This window comes from Echinops telfairi, unplaced genomic scaffold (assembly GCF_000313985.2).
Source record: "Echinops telfairi isolate 266 unplaced genomic scaffold, ASM31398v2 ScPeMD7_6;HRSCAF=24_1, whole genome shotgun sequence".
In the NCBI taxonomy this organism is placed as follows: domain Eukaryota; kingdom Metazoa; phylum Chordata; class Mammalia; order Afrosoricida; family Tenrecidae; genus Echinops; species Echinops telfairi.
In genome coordinates, this window is record NW_022103903.1 from 1,413,247 (window position 1) to 1,437,772 (window position 24,526).

Consider the following 24,526-nt stretch of genomic DNA (forward strand, 5'->3'; position numbering starts at 1 on the left):
GTGGAGGGAGACGTCGGACAGTATAACTTATGACAAAACTATAATAATTTATGAAATATGAAGGGTTAAGAAGGGGGGAAGGAGGAGGGGGGAGGGAGGGGGGAAATGAGCAAACGATATTGAGGGCTAAAGCGGAGGGCAAATGTTTTGAGATTGATGAGGGCAACAGGTGTACATATGTGCTTGACTCAATGGATGTATGTATGGATGGTGATAAGAACTGTACAAACCCTCAATAAAATAATTTTAAAAAAAGAATAATGAGGGTAACAAATGTACAAATGTGCTTTATACAATTGATGTATGTATGGATTGTGATGAGTTGTATGAGCCCCCAATAAAATGACTTTAAACACAAAAAAGAGGGATTGACACAGGGGCTACAACATGGGATAAACATAACACTTATGAGGCTGATGCAGGGCAAGTCTTATTGTTTTGCTTTATTGCATAAAGGGCCCCTGTGAGTCAGAGCTAACAGTAACAGCAGCGGCAACAACAATAACATTGTTCATAGTGAATTCATGCTTTCTATTATAATCTCTCCAATGTACATAGTGAATGCTTACAGGTACATTATTTTGTCAAACACCTAAAACAATAATTCAGTTCAAGAAAAAGCAAAGTGTCAGTACAATCTATAAAACACTGGTAAATATCAGTTACCATATATACTTGAGTATAAGCCGAGGCACCTAATTTTACCACAAAAATGGAATTAAAACTGTGCTGGAAAACTCGGCTTATACACTAGTACATATGGTAGATAATACTAACTCACTTGCATTAATATTTCCTATTGTTCTGGGGTTTAATTTATCATGTTGCTCTGGGTTGGTCTGAAACTAAGTAATCATCCTTATCTTAGTTATCTAGATTTACGATAATACAAAACCCACAAATGCATGGTTTTTATGAACAGAAGTTTATTTTCACACAGTGTAAGGCTCTAAAGGTGTAAATTCAAGGTGACTGCTTTAGGGGAAACATTCTTTTCTGACTCCTCTGGAAAAAATCCTTGTATTTCAGAACTTCTGGCTCAGGGTAATCTTCACATATCTTGCCATCTCTCTTGTTCCATCTGTTTCTTAATTTGCTCGTTTAATCTTTTTCTGTATTTCGAAAGATATTAACTCAACACACATCATTCCTGTTTGTTCATCATAACCAATACATTCCCATATGACATTTTAACAATAGGCACAAAAGTTGGGATTTTTTTACAATATATATTTTGACGGTGCATAATTTTATCTGTATCAATCCACAAATGATGGCAAGCATACACCTCATGTAGATAGCATCATTAGTGTTTAAACAGATGAATAATTCCTTATTACCTTTAAGACTATGAAATACTTAAGTGGATGTGTCTGTCTAGGTGGATGAACTGATTGAAAACAGATAATAGGATTAAGATTATAAGGCAGAAAAACTATTTCTGATTGCTCTTATTTTTACATCCCTGCTTGGTTTCCCAAGAGAGAACATTTCCATTTTTCAATCAAAATCATGATCCTAACATCCTGTGGATTACTAGAAGTACTTTTAGAATGTCAAATATTGATTGTCATAACACCCATCAAAAGAGCAAATGTTGGAACAGATGAATGGAGCATGGACACTAGAATCGGAATCAGAGAAGTCACTGCATTTGTGTCCAAAATGAAAGAAAACGAAGAAAATTCTAGATTTTATGAATGGTGAAAACAAATGTTATTAAATGAATATGCACAAAGACTGGGTATCATATTTTTACTAAGAACATATGATTACATATGATTGAATAAGGAATTATTATCAGAATCAAGTATTGTGGGATATTTTCTATGTTGTGATATTGTACAGTGCCATTTGCATTAAGCTTCTGCCTTATTTCATTCTGAACCTACACTGCTAATTATATATCATTAATTTACATGACACATTGGAAACATAGTAAAATGATTCATTTATAATCACTTAAATCCAAGACATTTTTGATTTAGTTATTATAGTAAAAAAATCACCATGAGCTATTACTCTGGCCTTGGGAAGACCTATCTCAGAAATAACTGTCTGTGGGCTTTCCTTCTATAAATTAAAGAGGATTACAATAAGGCTGAAATAAGATCATTCAAGCAGGGTCTTGTTTCATAAACACTACCACAAGCTGAGCAGTAATATCCCATGCATATTATTGCTATGTCTGTGGTGCTGGGTGATAACGATCTAACTATAATTCATGGTGTGAAGCATGAATTTTAGGATGTAGAAGCAATAAAATATTGATCATCAGCATGTCCAGCCATTATTTAAAAGATTAGATCAATTTATGAGAGGCAATAACTTGTAAAGGATTAACCTTCCAAAGGCGAAAAGTGATTTTAGAGAGAAACTACTGCATATCAAGATCCCCAGAAGAAACCCGTTACTAAAGTCAGATATTAAAATAAAACATATATTTTGAGGGTAAATCATGAAATAATACTTGTGGTTTGATCCTATAAATGTATCATTGAAAATGTTTTCAAAAATCTATCCCCAAATCCAGTCTTTGAGATTGTATAAAGGAAGTTAAAATATGTAGATATGTTTAATTTTGGAGATAAACACAATAATCTAAAAGGGGCAATAAAAATAGGTAATAAAACCAATATTTTAAGTATACATTTAGTATGATCCAGAGACAACCTGTATATATAGTTAAAAAACAATTTTTATAAAGGTAAGATGAAGAAAACAATTCATTTAAAGAAGGAATAGGAAAATCAATGATTGGGGGAAGGGTAAACTATTGGAGGATTTGGTTTGTTAAATATGAAGTTTCTGATTTGAAACATAAACCCTACTTAATTTACCAAAAACATTTAAAAAAACATATATAACTATGTTAATATTCTACTCTATCGCTCCTTCTTCCTAGTCTGTCATTAAATCTGCACTTAACATTATCCAAATCTATGCTGTTACAAATAAAATCTATTGAAATAATCTACCAGTCCCACTCTTTGAAACCACATACTTCTAATAGTTTCCTCTTTAGTCATCCCAGTTTCATACCCTACAGATTCTCATAATTGTATCATCTGGCGGACAAACTGATTTCATTTAACTTACAACCAAATTCCAAATGGGATGGCTACAGATCATTTTTAAATATTTCCCAACATAAAACCTTTATAAGAAAAGACACATTGCACCTATACCAAATGTGAGCTACTTCATTCTTCTGAAGTTATTCAAAACACGTACCTTCTGAAATGCTTCTCTGAAGGTTGGAAGAGAGAAAATTTCTAGATATGTATGTAACAATACAGTGTTTTATGAGGTATAGAATGGATGTAAAGACACATGTAAGTAATTAAAAGCATAATGGTAATGAGAGCATGTTGCTCCCCAAAATGATTTAATGAACTATGTTTCATTTCATGGGAAAATACATTCTGTTAATATCCTCAATATAGAAATTAGCTCTTGGTTTCAGTTCTAAGCCCCAAATTACCTTTTTTTTCCAGTCTTAGTTAATGCTTAATAACTATCAAGATCCTGAGTTAAAAGATCTAGTTTTCTGATGAACAACTTCCTAAACAAAAGAAATAATGAACAGTAATAAAGGAATAGATCTCAACTGTACTTGCAATTTTAATATACATGGTCCTCTCATCAGTAAAATTTGATGCTTTAAACAATGATTTAACATCGCAGTGAATATTTATTCATTACATAAAATTTGAGAACCATGTGGATTATGCTAGCCTAAATATTCCTTAATATATTCTATATTTTTGATTCAAATGCATATTTTTCTCCAAATTTTGACCCTGAATTGTTATAGTTGACAATTATCTTAAAAGAACTGCAAACCAGGAAGCAATTTTGAATATTTGTCATCGGCTGTGATGTGATTACTTGTTCATAACTGTGCATATCGCTGTCTTTTTAGTTGAATTATGTACATTGTTGAGAATACATAAATTTAATTTAATCATAAATTAAGACATTTCTCATGATTCCACTACAATTAAGTATTGTCAGTAAATGTTATTTTTATTTGAAGCCTAGGAAAAATTTCAGGCATAGATTGAACATAGATGAAGGAATTGACATTGTGAAAGCAATGGGTATAGTTCTATATTTTTATGAAAGAAAATCTAAAAGAGATGTCTTCTTACTGAGAATATTCAATATATTGTCTTCCCAATACAAAACAATGCAACTAAAAAAGAAGGATTATTTCTAACAATTGATTTTGTGTAAAATACTAAAGGCCAGTCTGTCTACCACTGAAAGAAAACAGGCCCATGGTCAGTGGAAAGACGGAAGTTACAAGAAAAGCAGAATGAATTAACGCTCACTACAAAACAGAGAGATAGTTGGATGAAGTAATTGCAGTGTCCCAGACAAATAGTTCTTTCCTTTTTTAAGCAAAGGCTTTCTTCACCCCCAGGCACCATTACAACAGCTGTAGTAGATGGCCCTGATCAGTCCTCATCTAGAATTGTACCTCTTTCTATTAACTAAGCAATAGAGGGAAAAAATTACGTATGCCACTCCATATGAGCCACTGTGCTTTCTGCAGTGCATGCTGATGGCTTAATTAGGTCGGCTGTCACGTGGGGTTTTTCAAATCAGGTCCAGCACAAAAGCCAAGTGGAATGGGCCTAGGCTCTACACTTGAGTACAAACAAGAGTTTCTTCATTGAGTGTCTTGTAGCCGATTGTGTCTGTTACTTTGCTTCCAGCTACTTAAGCAGTTAAATAAAGTCTCACACTAAATAAACCAAGGCTAATAAGCATGGAATTGGAATACTTCGGGAATCTCTCTATTAAGGACTCATGTCCAACACAGAGAAAATCTCCAGGAATTCAGGAATTGGTGTGTGTTTTTTTCTAGTGTGTTCTGTATCAAGATGTGACAATACTTCTAATACAATTCGCAATTGTTTGTTACATTCACAAGCACACAAATAAAAATGAACCAAGGTCCTAAGATAATGTCAAGACACACGTCATAATCAAAGAAACTTTAAAAATGTCTCTACAAAAACATGTCTCAACCTAAAAGTTTAGACCTAAATGTCTAAACCTAAAATGTCTCTCGACAGGAAAAGCTTGAACTACACAATTATATGTAAATAATATATAACAGATACATGATGTGTAAACAGACATTTATTTCATAATTTGAGTATATTATCAATATTATGAATTTTATTTCAACTTGATTGTCTACAAAAACTCTTGTGTTAACATGTATACAAGAGACAATAGAAAATTTATAAGAGATGGATACATGTGACTGTTAATGGGATTTCAGTACATAGTGAATTTAGATAGAATTTCAATTCAATAGGGATTTGAGTTTAGCAAATGCTGGTTCTAAAATCAAATGGAAACATAATATTATGATCATATATTTTTATTACAGTTATATATTATAAATACTCTGGAGATACATATATATATAAGGGCTCAAAGAAGTTGTGGAAAATGCCATTATCATTTAATTTCATTTTCCACAAACTTTGGAACCCGTGTGTATTTGTGTGTTTGATGCACTGCAGTATTCTTTATCAGCCTTATTCCATTAAGGACACCACCTTTGATCCACCCCCCAACAATGAAATCTTGATGTCATCTTTTTAGTCCCTTCTTTCCATTTCCTCTCATCTCACACCAACATGTAGTTTCTATGATTCTGTATTAAAAAAAATACCAAGATTGCCTTATTCACAGTATCTCAGAATTTACGAAAGTATGCTGTAACAGTACACACGAGACAATTACTTCTTAAGTAAATACACAATAAATTTGAAGACATTATATTTTCCCCATTTCTACTTTAGCTACTATTCTAATAAAAACCTACACATAACTCTTCTACTTAAAGTGCATGACTGGCTCACTGCAGCAGGAAGCACCCGGCTTCACAGTGAACATTGCTCAGCGTCGTATTTACATTGGTCTCTTTGTGCTCATTTCCAGATATCCATCATTTCTCTCTACCCCGCCAAGCCGAGTCATAGCTGCGCTTCTCACACTCAGCATAACTCCAGTACTTGTCTCGGATTTCCACGTTCTAGGTGCCCTTTTTCAACTTGGTAAAATGCCTAAACTTAAAATGTTTCTCAACGACCTGACCCATTACCAGTGTGTGATAAAAGTTAACTTCCACCTTTTGTCTGCTTGAATCCTGCTTTGTGAACTCTTCCATGATCCCCTTAAGTTTTTGCTCCAGTTCCAGGGGCACTAGCAGTAACCTCTACTACCATCGCCCCAAGGCCTTTTCTTTGTTCAACCTACGTATTTGCTTTTCTCCATGAAATGTTTTTTAATAACACCTTTTCTTATTAACATAATCATCCCATATTCCATTCACATGGAACAGATGTTTTATTCACCTTTATTAAGGATGGATTAGCACTCAGTTGACTCCATGGCTGTCTATTCTCAAGAAAACGTCAGAGGACAAGGACCTTTGCATATGCCATGATGGAGTTCCTCCATCATTGATATTTCCCTGCAGTAAATGTGTCTAAAATAAGTATTCTATTCATATAATTGACCAAATCTGCCATGTTCACTTAGTCATTAATTCTAAAGATACACTTTAAGATGATTAAGTAAAAAGTCTCACTGACGATAGAGAAAAACCATAAGCTCCAAAAGGAAATAAAGATCTTCACGAGAGAACAGCATAGTGGGTTATGCCTTGGGCTACTAAGTATATGGTCAGCAGTTTGAGACCACCAATTGTTCTGAAGGAAGAAGGTGAGGTTCTCTACTCTCATTAATTTTTCTAGCCTCAGAACCCCAGGGATAGTTGTATCCTCTCCTTTAAGGCTGCTATCCATTAGAGTGGGCAATGAGTGACGGTACTGCTAACCTACTAGTATTTAACAATATATCAATTTTGTTTTATGAACCAGAAATCAAACTCACTACCCTGAAGTAGATGCCAATTCATAGTGACCCTATAGGACAGAATAAAACTGTCCCTGTGAACTTTTGATATTGCAATTCCTTACGGGAAAAGAATGCTGCATCTTTCTCCTGGCATTAGCATAGGAAACACAAACAATGAACATAAATGTTTATTTCCAAAGGAAATAGCAAGTGAGAAATAAAGTATGCAATCAAATCTGACAAGTATGAATTACATGTGCAATTGGAGTTAGCTCTGTGTCATGTGAACTAACGGAAAAAGAAGAGCTTTCAATTTTTGGAGGCGCATTCATACTCACTTTAGATTCTTATTCAGAGTAAACATAATGTTTTTACAAAGTGATTTACAAAATGTTCTTAGACAAAAATATAAAATATGAAGTTATTGATTCTTTGCCTATGTTCCATCTAGGTCTATACATGTCTGAAGATTGTTTCTCAGACGTCCTAATCCTTCAAAATTCTCCATGCAGATCTACACACATATAACCTCCTCCCTGGTGGACAGACAACAGGAAAGTGTTCGGTGAAGGGAGAAATTGTACAGGGTAAGACATAACAAAATAATAATAATTTATAAATCATCAAGGATTCATGAGGGAGAGGGGCAGGGAGGGGAAAATGAGGAGCTGATACCAAGGGCTTAAGAGAAGAGCAAATGTTTTGAGAATGATGAGGGCAATGAATGTACAAATGTGCTGGACACAATTGACGTATGTATAGGTTGTGATAAGAGTTGTATGAGCCCCCGATAAAATGATTTTAAAAAATGCCACCTGTTGCTTTGTGAAGGGGGCCAAGCCACATTCCATTTTAAAAATTCTTGAAGCTTTGTGAAAAGAACCCTAGATGCACCAGAGCAGAGCTGGAGGGCAGAATGAGGCAAGCTTCCCCAATAAAATTCTCGCAGGCCAATCCTTCCACCACTTGAAGAGTGCGCAGCCGCATCATTACGCAGGGAAAATTCCTCAGGAGAACATCCCTGGCCTTTCCCCCATCAAGGCAGTTTCATTTTTTTTAAAAAAATCTTCATCATAAACCCCTATGATTTTCTCGTGTCCTTTGAGAAAATCAATCAAAACTACTCCTGCGGAAGTGAAAACGAAACAAAATGAAATGAAATCCAAAGCCGATGGCATAACCTCCTGAGCTGACCATTCCGTGCTGTACTCAAGGGGGGCAGCAAATCCCCTAGCGAGGCTAGTGTTTTGATCGGACCTTGCTCTCTGGATTCTGTTAATCCAAGAGTCTTCTCCAGTTATTTATTATTTTTTCCAAGAATTGTCTTCATTTCCTTCAAATTTCTGAAAAGACTGATGGTAATTTTTAAAAGATTAACAAAAAAACAGGATCTTAATGACACACAAAAACTACTGAACTAACGTCCATCACGAGCAGTACAAAATGTGTTCTGCTTCAGTGCACATGGATCATTCTCTAGAAAAGAACACATTATGGGTTAAAAAGCATATTTATAAATTTAAGAAAACTGAAATCAAACAAAATATTTTCTCTCATCACAACAGAGTGAACCAGAAATAAATAATAGAAAAAACGTAAATGCACAAACATATGGGACTTAATGCTTTTTAACTTACCAATGATTTAAGGAAGAAATCAAAAAAGAAGGCGAAAGAATATGCCTTAATTTATGAAACAAACATAACTATGATATGAGGACACCAAAATAAATGAGATCACAGGCCAAAAATCTTATGAATATCAAGATTATAAATCTTATGAATATCAATCCTAAACAAAATATTATTGACCAGAACTCCACAGCATATTAAAGGGTCATATACCATAACCAAGGGAATTTATTACAGGAATTGCAGGTATGATACAAGGTTAGAAAAATCTATGAGCATAAGATATATTTATTTTTAAATGTTGGTCCTGCCATCCTTAACAAACTATATTCTCTCTCCTGTCTGTTAACTTTTTTTCTTTTTGGAGAAGATAGGTAAGACACACATCAATGTCAAACTATGTATATATGTGATTTAGTGTCATTGATTACAATCTACACCATGTGAAACAATCCTTACTCTTCTTTGGACTTGTTCCTCCCCCATTACCATACATTCACTGGCCCAAACATTTCTATCTAATTTTTCTAGTTGTTGTTGTCACTTTGATCCCGTATACACACATAGCTCTTACACAATCACAATACTCCAGGATCACACCTTTTACTAGCTAAGCTCAACTCCTCCTGGCTTTAAGAAAGATGCCTGGTGATATTTCTAGTTTAAGATTTAAGATGGTGTCAAAGTAATAATCTCAGGGTTGTATAGGGCCCCAGGACTCTAGAATGTTTGATCCCTTTAAAATTTGAAATTTCCTTCCAAATGTCTACCCTTTGGATCAATCTGTCCTACGGAATCTTTAATCAAAATGCTCAATAATGTTAACTAGACACGATCCATTGTTTCTGGTCTCTTGAAAAAGAAGGCAATTAGTTCCTCATTCCATAGGCTTCCTATCCTTCTCCTAGCCCTGCCTCTCTTCCTGCCTCTGATACTCGAGGTGAACGGACACCAGTTGCCCTGCTTGGGAAGGCACATACAAGCTTTCAGTCCCCAGGTACTTGCAGGAAACGATGCAATGCAGAAGCACTACACACAGCAGTCCAATTAATTGGGATGTTCCACAAAACTATGATTCTAAGCCTTCAAACCAGTTTACAAAATCCTTGTTTAGTTGTACATAAACCACCTCATCTTTTGCTTTTGCTGTCATTGTTCCTTTTGTAAATATAACTTACATAACTTTGGCAAAATTAACTCTTTCTCGGTGCACAACTTGTGGAAAACAATTGCAATGACTATGTAACCCTGCCTTAATCAATGCATTTTCCAATACCACTAATCTCCCTTCACCCGCCCCCTCTGCTACACCCCTGGTACACGCTAATAAACGTTCATCTTACAAATTTGTCTTCTCTTATATTTTTATATACGTTAAATCACACAGCAAAAACACCAAGAAATGAATGACAAAATCTGCAAAGGGCATTAATAGATACTTCACTAAAAAGGACACAAAAGAACATTACTAAACACACGAGATCCACAAGGCCTGCAGTTGGAAACCACTGGGTACTCTTCAGGAGAAAGATGAACTTTCTACTCTGGTAAAAGTTAACAGTCTTGGAAATGCATGGGTGCCCTCCTCCCCTGTCTGTCCTTTAGGGCTGTCAAGGGTCAGCATTGACTCGGTGGCAGTGAGCTTAGTTTTCTTCCAAAGTCTCCTAACTCCTACCAAATGACTACTACCTGCATTGATCTTGTAAGAAGATGGAAGAAAAATACTGGTAGGATTCACCTGTGACTAATTGTGAACAGGATTCTCTGGAAGGCCAACCTGCTGTGTATAAAATGAGCCTACTGAGGAGCAAGATGGGCTTTCATTAAGAGGAAGAGCCAAGAGTGGAGTATGTCCTCTGGATCTGACATCCCAGTGAACCTCCTGGATCCAGAAGACAGCTTGCTATACCATCAGAGGAGCAGAAGCAGAACCAGGAGCCGGAGCAAGGTGCACAGTGGTGGACTTCCCAAACACATGGGACAAGCAAAGCGGATTGCTTTTGTGTAGGAGGCTGGTTTATGAAATGGGGTGCCTCTGGGCACTTAACTGGGGAAGGTAGGCTTGCCCACCCACGTAAGTGGAGCTAAGGTCCTTCAGGCTCAAGCTGACTAGGGCATGGTGGCTATGGGCACTTTATTCAGGAAGCTGGATTTGCTCACCAGGGAACTTGAACTAAATGCCTTAGGGTTGAGATTTATAGGGGAATGGTATTAGGGGAGTGGTATGCCCTTTGGGATATTTATTAGCAGATCTGAAAGAACTTTGTAACACATACTGATAACCCTGATCATCCCAAATTGTTAACTACCTGAAATTCATTTCCATCTTTGTCTGTGACTTCTATGTAGCCATTGAAATGGATATTAGAATCCAGAGAGGTAAAGTAGAGCTCACCAATTAAAACACACTCTTGTTCTTAGCCTTTTTGGTAGAATAATTTTCTGACTTAATGAATTTCATATTATTCTGGCTTAGTTTTAAATTTCCAGTCACATAATATCTGGGTTAACACTTTCTGAATTTAGGTAACATTATGTCCTATAGAAAAATATAAAGTAGTTATGTAAAGCTTTTTTCAATTGCATAGATCCATTTTTCTGATAGACTTATTAAGTTCAATGTTTTGTCATGAGCTAATGATTTTCTTGTATCATGAACAATTATACTTTGAATATCATCTATCATGATGGATAGAAATCGCAAGCACAAACAAAACCAAGATATACTAACAGTGGTCTCACGTTTTATTTCTCCAAGCCTTGCAATATATAAAACAGCAAAAATTTCTAACACTTTTATCCTTTTGTTAAGAAAACTTTTCCTCAGATAACAAATATGATTGAAATCCATTCAACTATGTTCAACCCATATTTGGGTAAAGTAGCTCCTTCCATTGCAAATCTAGGCTCTCTTCATCAATTATATTTGTGATGAATTGAAGGAATCATTTTTAAAAGGAAAATCTCAAAATATTCTGAAAAAGATAATCTATATATTTTACAAATAATCAAGGTTTCATGAGGGGGGCAGGGAAAAATATGAGAAGCTGATACCAAAGGCTCAAGTAGAAAGAAAATGTTTTGAGAATTATGATGGCAACAAGCGTACAAATGTGCTTGACACAATGGGTGTATGTATGGACTGTGATAAGAGTTGAACCAGCCCCCAAGAAGATGCTTTAAAATAAAAAGATGTATCAATAAATTAATTTCTGTTTGTATAAATTTATCAATATCATGAATTCAAATCCATTTGTTTATTATAAAACCTTCATCAATACAAGTGACAAAACTAAATAATATACTCAAGTTCTTTCAAATGGAAATATAATAATTTCAGGAAATAACATTATTCTTCATATTTGTAAACTTAATTGGTTCACTGCCAAATATTAGTTAAAGCTAAATTAAAGTGGCTACTTATGAACAAAACAATGTGTATCAGTTCTAAATAATGTATATTTTCCTGTCACTGCTCATTAATACTCTGCTACGAAAGTGATGCCAACCGAAAAATAATCCTGTGAAGAAAAACCTGTTTCAAGCACTTTTGTCTCATCATTAAAGTATTAAAAAAAAAAAATCTAAAGTTTCTCTTACATTGAGATTTCTGAAACTTGTATGCCTTTTTCTCCCCCAAATTATGTCTAAGATTTAAAATGTATGGCATATAAATCCTAGGTTTGTATTTATATATTTATTGTTTCTAGGCATTTACATGAAGAAACTTTTAATCAAAAACACACACTTTTTTTATATGTGGATGACTCAAATCCAAAAAGTGCTTAGCCATTTAAAATGGTTTTCCTTTGGGTACAGCAGCAAGGTCCTGACGTGTTGGTGGAAGAACAGGAGGGGCGGGGAAGCAGTAAATCATCTCAGACAATTTCACACTCAAGGCTTGTTGACATGATCAGGGCAAAGGAAATCACCCTGTCAGCACCTGCATCATTAATGAAGGGCAATACTGCTGTGCATTTAGAGAATGGAGAGGGGAAAATAAATCATGCTTCACTTTAAGATGGGCTGTCTGATCAATTCAAATAGAAACCCAACCTTGTACTTTAGCTGTTATCCATTTCCATGAAAAATATTGAAATCTACCACCAGAATTCACTTTTATTTTTTGCCACAGATGTTCTTTAAATTTCAGCCCAGGTTCACCATATATAGAACTCATACATTTAAAACCTACAGTTTAACACTTGTCTTTCATTGTCTTGCTGACATCCGTGGAAACTAAAGTTGGTGTTTAAAATGTAAACATGTGAATCTGTCAGATTCCCTTCTAGCAGAGATTAAATAAAGATGGGGCATAGCCCAGATACACACAGCGTGCCTTCAGAGATAACCACTTTTGCTCTAGAACTATTTTATATGTGAATTAGAGATGAGGAAAATTGACAAGACAAATGTCTTTAGCCCTGGTTTTAATAAAGAGGCGGCAGGTCTTAATGGGCTTTCTATGCAAGGAAGACAACAACTCAAAGGGTTAGAGAGGGCCAATCATTCCGCAAACCCATTTCTTAACGATCACTTTCTCTTAAAATTGACTCTATTTTCACCAAGAAGAATATTTATTGACTTAGAGTGAAGTAGTAATTTTAAAGAATCTTCCAGACATACCAACTGCTTCCCTATGATGTTGTAACATGTAACAGTAGCTCCTAAAATGTATTTAAAATAAAACCAAAAAAAATGAAAATAAGAAACAAGGGCTAGGTAATCCATCAATTCTAGACATTATATTCAAATGATATTTTTATATTAATTATACCAAGTAACCCAGTCACTGTTAGAGTGGAAATCACTTCATTCCTACAGTAGACCAATGAGCTGCATTTCGACAGGTGTCTTAACTGCTCTTTGGTACCTGGCGACATCTTGTTCCAGTAGCCACCTTTGCTAATGGTCACTTGAAAACCCAAGCTCTATGCAACATTCACTTCCCCTTATTTAGTTAGAAGTGTGTATATACTTACTGTAAAAAAATAATTGAAGCAAATGTCAGAACATTCATTTTATAAAGAGTGGAACAAAATCAATTGAATGAGAACTTTCAAAAGAGTTATTGATATTTAATCTTCAAAAAATCCAGAATTTTTTTTGCTCTCTCTGAGTTCTGCTCAGCCTCATCCAAATGCAGAGCTTCCAATAAGCACAACAAAGATGGAGAACTACCGCCACTAACAGCAAAATCAAGGCACAATTTCAGATATCCATTCTGAAATTACTTTCATAGAACCTGTGGTCATTTATAATAAATAATACGAATCTAGTTCCAAGAAGTTAGAGATTGAAGAAAGTGAAGAACTCTCCAAAGCCCAACTCTTCTAGAATGCTATTCTTTTCCATTCCCTTGTCCCCAACATCCCCGCATTTCTGGATTCTTTAAAATAACTGCAGTTCCTCACAGAACTCTAGAAAGTTTGAGGATGCCTCACGTGGTAGTGGCTGCTGTTCAGTCTCAAATATTCAGGTAGGTGTAAGTCTGATGCTGGGTCCAGGAAGGAAGCTCCAAACTTGGGTCTTATTATTAATGGGAAGAGACCTTCTGCTTCTCAGGGGATCATTCTACAGGCAGGAGGGTGGCATTACTGGGAATCCTATTCACAATTATTCACAGGAAAATTTTATCAGAATCTTGAGCCATCATCTAACCTGATCCATGCAGGGAAAGGTAGTTTGATATAAGTTACATGTTGCGATCAAATTAATATATAACCCTTTACCCAAATATGATAGTGATCTACTCCTAGACTGTATCGCATTTATGCACACAAGGCCCAGGACCTCTCAGATGATATTGCCAGTAGGCATTGGCTTCCTTCTAACCTTAATCTGAAAGCTTTTCCCAGGCCATGACAGAAACAGCTTTTCTTCTCTCAGTGGTACCGAATCATTCCTATAAATATTACATGTAACAATAATCAAGAAGTAACCAAGTAAAATGTGTGGTCCAATTCATACCCTACACTAAATTCAGATCTTAACCACATCCTATTTCTATTCCTTAGCAGGTAATGCCCTTCAAAACAGGACTATAGCTACAAGCATATGAAATCCAGAATTATACATCACAAAAGGATTATGACTAGTAGGTCCATATTAATTGAATATGACTCAGGTAACCACCTAGTTCACTAGAGAAGGACTTTCATGTTTGATAAAATGGAGGGTCTGTAAAAACAAGGGAAAGTCAACGAGATAGATTGACATACTGTTCTTGAGAATGGCATCAAACCTATGGAAGGGCATCGAGCTCATGCAGGCCCAGGCAACATTTGTACTACAATCCTCAAACATAAAGTCACAATCTAAGGCCAATGACTTCTTTCAGCAATTTTTCTAAAACCTTCCCAGTCTTAGCAGAGTAGTGCTGTCTGAAGGGTAGCCTTTATGAATATGACTCCCACACTCCAGGTATTAACTTTGACAAGCTAATAGCATAGTACTTTTGAAAGTTAAATTGCATTAAATTAACTCTTGAACTCTATAGTCCTGAATAAGATATATTTAATTTTATGCATACTAATTTGGGGGTGCCAAGCTTACAAGAAAAATGTATCCCTAAATTGGCTCCTGAGTAAGTATATGGCATTTTACAAAACCAAATTGATTATAAAGTTATTACCTTTTTATAAATGATTTAGATACTACATGGGGCAATCGATCTAACTCTCTAAGCTGTCTTTAGTTCTTAAAATATTTTAATATAAGATATTACTAGCAGAATTTGGACATTTTCTTACAGGGTCTCTCAGAAATTAGGGACGGTATTCTTGAATTAAGTTTTTTAGGTGCTCTAAATAAGTCTGAGTACCGTGTACTCTAGGGCGTATATCCCTCCTTTCAAATAGTGTGCTAGATATTGTTCAACTCCCTCTTAACCATTTTGAGTTTTGATTACTTTATCAATGAATTAGCTGTTTTGACTTACAATATGTATCAGCTAGTCCACAAGTTTAAGAATAGTTATACCTAAATATCTGTATATAATCACTGTAGCTTTCAATACAGTCACAATACTCTTCTATTTGGAGTGACCATTTCAAGATTGTGAACTAACAAGTACTTTCATTTCCATTTTCCATATATATGTATCATATATATTAAATACATGTGAGGTTTAGCATATTATTAATAAAGGTAATTCTTAAAAGAGTAGTGGTGAGAGAGAGGAAAGCAGAAACAAGGATAAAAATACAAGCAAACAAGAAAAAGCCTGGTTGTAAATTCACTGTTATTTAATTTAGTACCATGAGGCTTAGTGCCTATCATTCAACAGATTTAAAATTCTCTTTTTGCTTCAACATTATGAAAGCATTTTTAACAGATATAAATCCATTTGCCTTTTATATGACCCCCACCCTGTTGGTCAGCTGTATTTGAATATTCAAATTGTGGGGTACTTGAAAATGCTTATTGCTGAATTTGTGTATGACTATACAACATAAACTACCTGTTGTTGTAGAACATCTAAATAAATATAACAATAAAATAACAAAATTCAAATTATATTATTTGAGTTAATAAAACAGTATTTTCTACTTATTTATGCATATATTGGCTAAACTGTGCGGCACATTTAGTAGATCCAAATTCTCTATAATTTGGTCCATAATCTTATTTGACAGGAAACAAATTCTATTTTCACAAGTCCATCAATATATTTTTGGCTATTTTCCTATACCATACCATTGAGTTAAGTTAATTTCCAATAAAATAGTTTAAAGCATTTTAAATTCATGTTATGTTAGTTTCATTTAAAAAGTATGACAAAGAAAACAGGTTTATAACTCCCCCAGAAACAATGGTAACCGTGGTAGCAGCATAGCGTCACGGTGCGGTTGTATAGGTACTTCAGCCTGCTGATGAACATGTCAGCCCTCTGCACGCACAGCTCACTTTAAGTGTCTCATGCCCCTTGAGGTGCCTTTTCTGTGGGACTGGCATGCCGTGTGCCTTTTTTGTTGGTGGTGCACATTTCCCTCGACTTTAATTGTGGTTTTACCACACTGATTCACTTAGCTAACATGTCTATTTCTTCTATTTCTTCAGTTAACAGTAATGTTTTCCTTAATTCTATCTTTTATAGGGGGCTGATAAATAAAATACTCTCTATTCAGAAGGACCATTTGGCCCCTGACATTTTTCAGCACGCATACATCAGAAAGCATTCACACCCACATAAAACGCTTAAATAAAATGGACATGTCCGATTCACAGCACAGAATAAACATGAATTTAAAGAAGAAGAATGGTAAATATTGATGAAAAAATGTACAGCACTTACCTGGAATGAGCTGCGACATGAAGAGGTGATGTTTTGGCAAGCTGAGGAGTGATATGATGACCAAAAAAGGAAAATGTTTCCATTTCATTTTTGTCCCTTCCTTGCATTACCCCAGGCCCGTGGTACAGGTCTCTTCTCTCTTTGGGGAGGACAAGAAAGGGAGAGAGAGAAAATACAAGCTAGTTTTAAAAAGGTCTATTGTGAAATGAATGTTTACAGTATCCTGTGAAAAATTAAACTTCAAACAAATGAAAAGGTTACTTTTTGTAATGATAAAACAACATTTTTTTAAATGAATGCTTTTCCCAAGGTATATTTTAAGCTATATCCTTTGTACAAATATACTGTTGGTTGTTTTACTTTAAAAAATCATGTTAAACGGATTTTAGCTTTCTTTACACTAAAGGAGATTCCAGAGAAATACATTTACCTTGATTTATCAACAATTTAGTTGGAATACTCTAGAATCAAGTCTAGGAAACTAGATGGCCATTCATCCACAAAACAAATCTTTGTTCCTGGTAGATCCAGTCAAGTTGGTTCCGAGCCACGGTGATATTATGTACAACAGGAAGAAGCACGGCCCAGGTCTATGCCGTCCTCAGAACTGCTCTTACCTTTGAGCCCATTTAGGAATATCGAAAAATGAGCATAGGATTATGATACTGTCAGCATATAGCATAACTTAACAACACATTGCTACTTCCCCCAGCTGCATAAATAACAATTCATCTTAACTGCAGAAATTCATGAACATAATGTATAAATGTTTCAAGTTAAACAAGGCACTGCAAATATCACAAATGATATGGAAGAGCATCATACAATGTCGTTGTAAGCAATAGGGCCTATTGTCAGTGGGGTCTTCGGACAAGATAATGACTAACAAATGAGAAAAACTACAGAAACAAAACTGGAAGGCTGATGACTATTACCTGGGAGTAGTGAACAAACTGTTCCTGAAGCAGCAGCATTTAGAAATGCTACACACCTGGTTGTGCATTTCAGTGATAGGTCCGTAGGTGGCACACGTTACTCTTGGCCACCAACTTACAGGTTGTAAGTACAAACCCACTGAGTGACAGCACAGGAGAAAGGCTGTGTGATAGATATGCTTTTGGAAAGATTACCGCCAAGAAACCTCTATGGATTACTTAACTGACTTCATGGCAGCAGGTGGTATACTGAATGACAGAAAAACCCAACCATAGATTTAAAATAACAACAAAGGACGATCTAAGAGAGGGGAGAGAAGAAGAGAGGAGAGAGAACAAGTTAGCTAGAGGTTAGGTCAATAGTACGGACAGATGGCTGACTGGATACTAGAACTCTTGAAGCCTCAATGGCTGTCATGTAAACGATGGCCTGCTAACCTTGTCAGTGACTTAAACCTACCAGCCACTCTGGGGGAGAGAGACAAGGCTATTTGCTCCCAGAATGATATATATCCTTAGAAACCCTACCTAGGGTCACTATGAGCCAGAATCGAATTAATGAGAATGGGTTTAGGTTAATAGACTTAAAAAGTTATTATTAATTGGCAGTTATACATATCACATAATTCCATAGTGCAATCACATCAAGCTGAATTGTACAATTGCTACCACAATCAGTTTCCAAACATTCTTTTTCTTCCAGAACTCCTTGACATCATCTCCAAGGGATTAGTAACAGAGCCTAAATTGTGAGAATTGGCTTGTACAAGGGTAGGGATGACAGTGGAAGCACAAGTTTCATGTGTGGAAACTACATGGGAAATAAACCTCAGTGAATTCACTCTGTCCAGAGTTGAGAGATGGGAGGAAAGCAGTTACCCTGTTTCCCCCAAAATAAGACAGAGTCTTATATTAATTTTTGCTCCCAAAGATGTGCTAGGTCTTATTTTCAGGGGTGTCTTATTTTTCCTTGAAGAAGAATATGGCACACATTTATTGTTTATTGTTGTATTAAAAGAGACCTTGCACTTCCTGTCTGCTCCGGCTGCGCTGGGGCCAACAGTGAGCTGCGTGGCGGTGCCCGCCGCTATGGTCCAGAGTCCAGAATTATGGTAGCTTTGGGGGGCCTTATTTTCAGGAAGGTCTTATTTTTGGGGTGATGCCTTATATTTCAGTGAGAGGCAAAACTGTAAGTAGGTCTTATTTTCAGGGGATGTATTACTTTCAGGGAAACAGGATACTAAACAGAGTACATTGGAGAGAGGAGTATAGAAGATCAAAGGCATAAATCTGACTTGAACAGTTAAAATTTTGTAGTTGATTGTCCCTCTGATGTATGCTAGACCTGATCTGTTTTTAATATACTTTTAAGTCACTAGGCAGGCAAGTCTTAGGAGTTAGCAGATACAGGGGAAGTGAATTATTTAATATGGCAGTGAATAATTTAATCTTTCAGTCAAAGTCTATACCTCCTATCAAAAGACTTTCTCTTGTATGGGTCTGGTAAGGAGGTGAGGGAAGATCTTGAGAGGTTTCACCTGTGAGTGATTGAGACCAGAACTCCCTGGAATGCCATCCAATTGTGTGGAAGATGAGCCCCCTGAAAAGCAGAAGGAGGGGATCTCATTCCCAGCCAGAGCTAGGAGTGAAACCTGCGCTCTGGACCCAGATGCATTCACGGTGGTGAACCTCCGGGATCCAGTAGACAGCTATGCCATCAGAGGTGCCGCAGCAGCAGAACCAGGGGTGAGAGCCTGGCGCACAGTGGTGGACTTCCCAACCCAGGAACAATCAGAGCCCAGTGTTCTCCTACGGGAGACCAGCATCTAGAGGGCGGTGCCTCCGCACACTTGCTGGCGGATGGTGGGCTTGCTGAGCCACAGAGGTGAAGCTGAAGGCCTTTGTGCTGCCTTTCACTGGAGTGGAATTCTGCTCGGTGCTTGTTCAGGGAGCTAGCTGGGTTTGCGGCCCTGCGGAGTTTGAGCTAAATGCCCTTTGGCATATTGTAGCAGACCTGACAGAATTTTGCAACCCAAACAAACACAGCCACCAAATCAATTTTGAATCACAGCAGCCCTATAGGGCAGGGTAGAACTGCCCCTGTGGGTTTCCCAGATTATAATTATTTAAGGAAGTAGAAAGAAAGGCCAGTCTGGTGGTTGGCATCGCAGAAGCAGTAGGGAACCAGAACTCCTCACAACTTGTTGATTTCCATAATGAACCCTTTAAGGATGCATTTTGTCTGTGAGCTCTGGGTAGCCAATGCACGGACATCAGAACCCATATGCAACAAAGAGAACCTGAATCGAGACAACATAGCAGGTGCTCTGCCCTTCACCTTCATCCACCAGCCTCAGAGAGCCCTACACAGGTGGTCCCGCCAGGCTCAGCAGCCAGTTCACTGAGCGCTAGATGGGGTCCTGATGCTGCCTAACTCATTGCTACCATGGCCCACCGTGGACCTGTGGTTTTCAGCCGGGACTTCTGTAGCCAGTCAGCCTGCTTGTGGCCAGGTGGCCTGTCGGTTCCCACTGTTTCCAGTGCTGATGTTATCATTCTTGGGTAAACTGTTTGCCACTCCAGAGGCAAATAAATTTGACTTTATAAAGATCCTGATAATGAAGTACAGGAATAATGAAAGATGTGAAAAAGAGAAGTATCTGATTCACATTTACGGACACACGATGAGCAGTTGGCCGGATGGCAGTGCATCGGCGTACAGAGACTACCTGCATTGCTAATTTGTCTTTTTAGGCTACAGTGCCCTTCGCTTATTAGCCATCACTGTAGTTTTGTCAAATTGTATGTTATGAGTGACACCTCACCTTCCCTCCATCCAGCTGTATTCATCAGATTCCACCTAAGATATTTGTGTCAGATTCTTGGGGATTCTGCAAACAAGGCAGGTCTTCGCCAGAAGTTTGCCTCCAAACGTCTTGCTACGATTGGTTTATAGTTGTCTATCTTTCTGCTGACTTAAACGTTCTTGATCATCTTACTCACTTTCCTGATGTTTATCCCTTGTTAATGACACAAATATTTTGCCCCAAGACATTATCTTTTCTGCTTTGTTTTCAGTGTCCTATGAGAGTAGGAAGATGAGCTCTAAGGATAATACAGATGAACAGCTCTCATCTGCAATGTTTTACAGTTTTTACAGTGGTTCATTTCAGGGCTTCCCGTTGAATAGGTTTCCTTATAACCATGTTACTCACTGAAGTACAAATAATTAGGTCTTCTAGAGAGAATGAGAAAATATACTGCAGGTTCTGCTTGACTGCATCTCCATATAATATTTGCCCTATCTTCTTGGTTTCTGCTCATCTACGGAGTTGTGTAAGTTTTCCCTCTGTCTAATATTTGATTACGATATGCATACGGTGCCCTGGTGGCACTGTCGGGTTAGCACTAGACTGCTGTCAACCCTACAGGCCTCTCTATGGGAGAAAGATGTGGCTGTCCCCCCTCCCCCCCAGCCCCCTCAAAGGTTGACAGCATTAGAAACTCTGTAAAGGGTTGCTATGAGTTGGACCAGACAGTGGGCTGGGTACGTGCATCTAAAAAAAAGATTTCCTGGTTCTTGGTTTGTTTTCTTTCCTTAAGTCCTTTTGCTTCAACTCCTGATGTTAAACAAAAGCATGTGTGAGCCTAGAATCTAGTTTTGACTTGTAATTTTAGAAAATTAGACTGAATTAAATGATATCTTTTGGTATACTGAAGCAAAGAAGGTTTTCTTTTCTATGGTTAATTATATCCTAACTGTAATTCTTTAGCAATTATATAAAACAAAAATGTGGTAACAGTAAGCCATTGATTAAAAAACGTTTCTTTAAAAACAAACAAAAATGTTTCTTACCAAACGTACTTATTTTTAAATGAATGCAATCATAATAAGAAAATGAATCCGAAGGTTTACATATTTGATATAGTTCAATGCATTCCTGAAGCTATGTCAGTTATTGCAAACTGCTATAATGCGTGAATATTCATCAAACCAACATTTTTTTAACACGGTGGTTTTCTCTTTATTGATCGGTTTCATATGTTTCCCCTCAAAGGTCAGTCCCTTCCATCTCATCTGAAAAAGCAATGTGGTGAAGAAAAAGAAGAAAGCAGGAGGAGGAGGAGCTTGTTGTAGTTCTGAATTCTTGGGCAGTTAAAAACTGATGAGAAACTAAGCAATCACTGGATGTGACAAAGATTGGCAACAAAAGATCCTGAAGCAGAGTGGGAAAAGTAGAAAAGAAAGATGATGTGGACGAGAGAAAAGAAGGGGTCCCCAAACCCACCATCATAGCGATCCTGTAGCACAGGGTAGAATTGCCCCTGTGCGATACGCAAAGTGTCCTCTTTATGGGGAGGAGAAAGCCTCTTCTTTTTCTCTCAGAGTGGCTGGTGGTTTTGAACTGCTGACCTTGTGGTTAGTAGCCCAAAGATTTCTGTGGCTGTAAATCTTTACAAGAGAAGAAAGCTTTGTTTTGCTCTCTCAGAGCGCAGCAGATAGGTTCAAATCACTGATCTTACATGTAAGCAGTCTAACATGAAACCCAATACGCCACCAGATAAGTAACCTTATCTCAACTGACTGCCATTGAGACAATGCCGACTCAGAGAGACCCGACAGGACAGTAGGATTGCCCTATGCGTTTCAGGAACAGGAACTCTTTACGGGGATAAAAAGTCTAGTCTTTGCCCTGCACAGTGCCTGGTGGTTTCGCACTGCTGACCTTGCACATGACCAGTAAACAGCCCCACAAGATTTCCAGGCCTGTAATTATTATGGGAGTCTCTTTTCCTATGGATGCTTCAAACCAATGACCTTTTGGTTAGGAGGTGGGTACATAACTATTGTACCACCAGAGTCCATTGTTGATTATGGATAACATTTAATATTTGCTGTCATTTATAATAGTATCCCTTATGTATCTCCCTAGTTTCTCATTTCCAATTTATTAATTCATACTCATCGTTTATAACCCACCTTCTTTGAAGGCTTCTCTTCTCTCCTATTCAGAATTCGCTGATCTGGGTGCTTTGGTGCCATAGGAAATATTTGGTTTTTATTAGAAGCTACTTCGTTGTGCTTGTGCTTCTCTTGTTTTAGACTGCAGGATGGCTTTCCTTAGGGGACTGTTCTGTATTGTATCTGCTGCTCTATGTCTTGTCTTCTAGAATACTCACCCCTTTGGTATGAGTTCTCAGTGATGGAGTCTTGCTGACTCATATCAACCCACTAGGGTAGGGCGGAATTCCCCTGGTGACTTTCTGGGACTGCCCCACCGGGGAGTGGAAAGTCCTGTCTTTCTCCCAAGAAGCACCGGTGCTTAGAGTGGCTGATCTGGCGGCGAGTGGCTCACTATACAGCCACCATGACAGTGCTCCATAAAATATGTGGAGTAGTACAAAAATGCTACGTTAATGCTTATTGCCAACATTACGTCCAATAAAAATAAATTTATTTGTATATATATATTTAAAGAATGTTATTTTCTCTTTAGGTTAACAAGAAATACTGGTCTGAACTGGAGCATGAGTCTTTAGGAAGTACGCTAATATAAACGAGTGCTTGTGACAGTTTTAATTATTACAAGTCAGGATTATATGATTATTTTAATTTTAATATTTATATTTGTTATTGCATAGAACTGCCTTTTGAAAATCTTATTACAGAATTCATTGAAGGTTGTATTATAAACATATATTAAAAAATCCAGCAATGCTTACTGAAGAATGTAGTTGAAGGGAAAAGTCAGATGAGAAATGACATCATAATCCAAACGTTAGCTCAGTGGCTAAAATGTATACAAGAATTAGTTTACAGTTACATATTTAAACCAATTTCCTAACTTAAATTCAAAGTGGTTAATTGGGAAAAGCGCTGTTACGGAAACCAGAGATTATGTGGCATAAGGAATATAGTCACAGCATGCACTCTATGTGAATACAGACTCAAATATCATAAAGTCATTTTTGCAACATTCATACATATGCATATAATAGCATCCACATATGGTGAGGTACCAAATATATAACTCGGGAATCTTATCTTGTGGTCCAAAATGTCGGGGGCTAGATACACACTTCCTCTCAAATCTTGTTAACTTTAAGATGTAATTTAAATAACAGAAGGATGGATGGGATCATATTTATGAAGCCATGCCCCCATATGTCTCATCTTTCACACTCAAACTTGGTAAGAAATAACAACAGTAAGTTTGAAAGTCCATGGAGAAGTTTGTTCTATTTTTGTGATTTGTTGTTTATGCTTTATGGCATCTTCCTGTAAAAGACAATGAACTTAATGAAGAAATGTGACTGGGTAAGTCGTCTAATATGTGAATACACGAAGACTGAAGCCATATATGCACTAGGACTGACCAGCTCCTCAAAATGTAGCGTTGGGTGTGCTATAGATCAGTGGATTTCAGAGGAATAACAACGATCCCCCAAAGGTGTCTTTACTTCCACCTATACAAAGGCCTTCTGCTGGAACGTCCTCCTTAGCACTCATCCCACAGCTGGATTGTGCGGGATTGTGCACCAGGAGCTTGTAAATACCTGCCAGCAGGATTGTGCACCAGGTGGTTATAAATGCCTGCCAGTGGGATTGTGCACCAGGAGCTTGTAAATGCCTGCCAGTGGGATTGTGCACCAGGTGCTTGTAAGTGCCTGCCAGTGGGATTGTGCACCAGGAGATTGTAAATACCTGCCAGTGGAATTGTGCACCAGCGCTTGTAAGTGCGTCTAGCTGTTAAGAGATCTAGAGAATTTTCACT

At 37.1% G+C, this 24,526-nt stretch overlaps 1 protein-coding gene across 5 annotated transcripts in view; it reads right to left on the minus strand.

Moving 5' to 3' along the window:
• Window positions 1-16,895, minus strand: part of ROBO1 (roundabout guidance receptor 1) — a 1,092,383-nt gene extending 1,075,488 nt beyond the window's left edge. For 2 of the 5 annotated variants that reach the window (XM_045286236.1, XM_045286238.1), the window contains exon 1: window positions 16,816-16,893. In XM_045286236.1, coding sequence (XP_045142171.1) covers window positions 16,816-16,834 — 19 coding nt within the window. In that variant the 5' untranslated portion in view covers window positions 16,835-16,893. Of the gene's footprint in view, window positions 1-16,815 lie in introns of all 5 variants that reach the window. The other 3 variants (XM_004706419.3, XM_045286234.1, XM_045286235.1) reach the window with 2 other exon arrangements.
• Window positions 16,896-24,526: the final 7,631 nt, after the last annotated feature.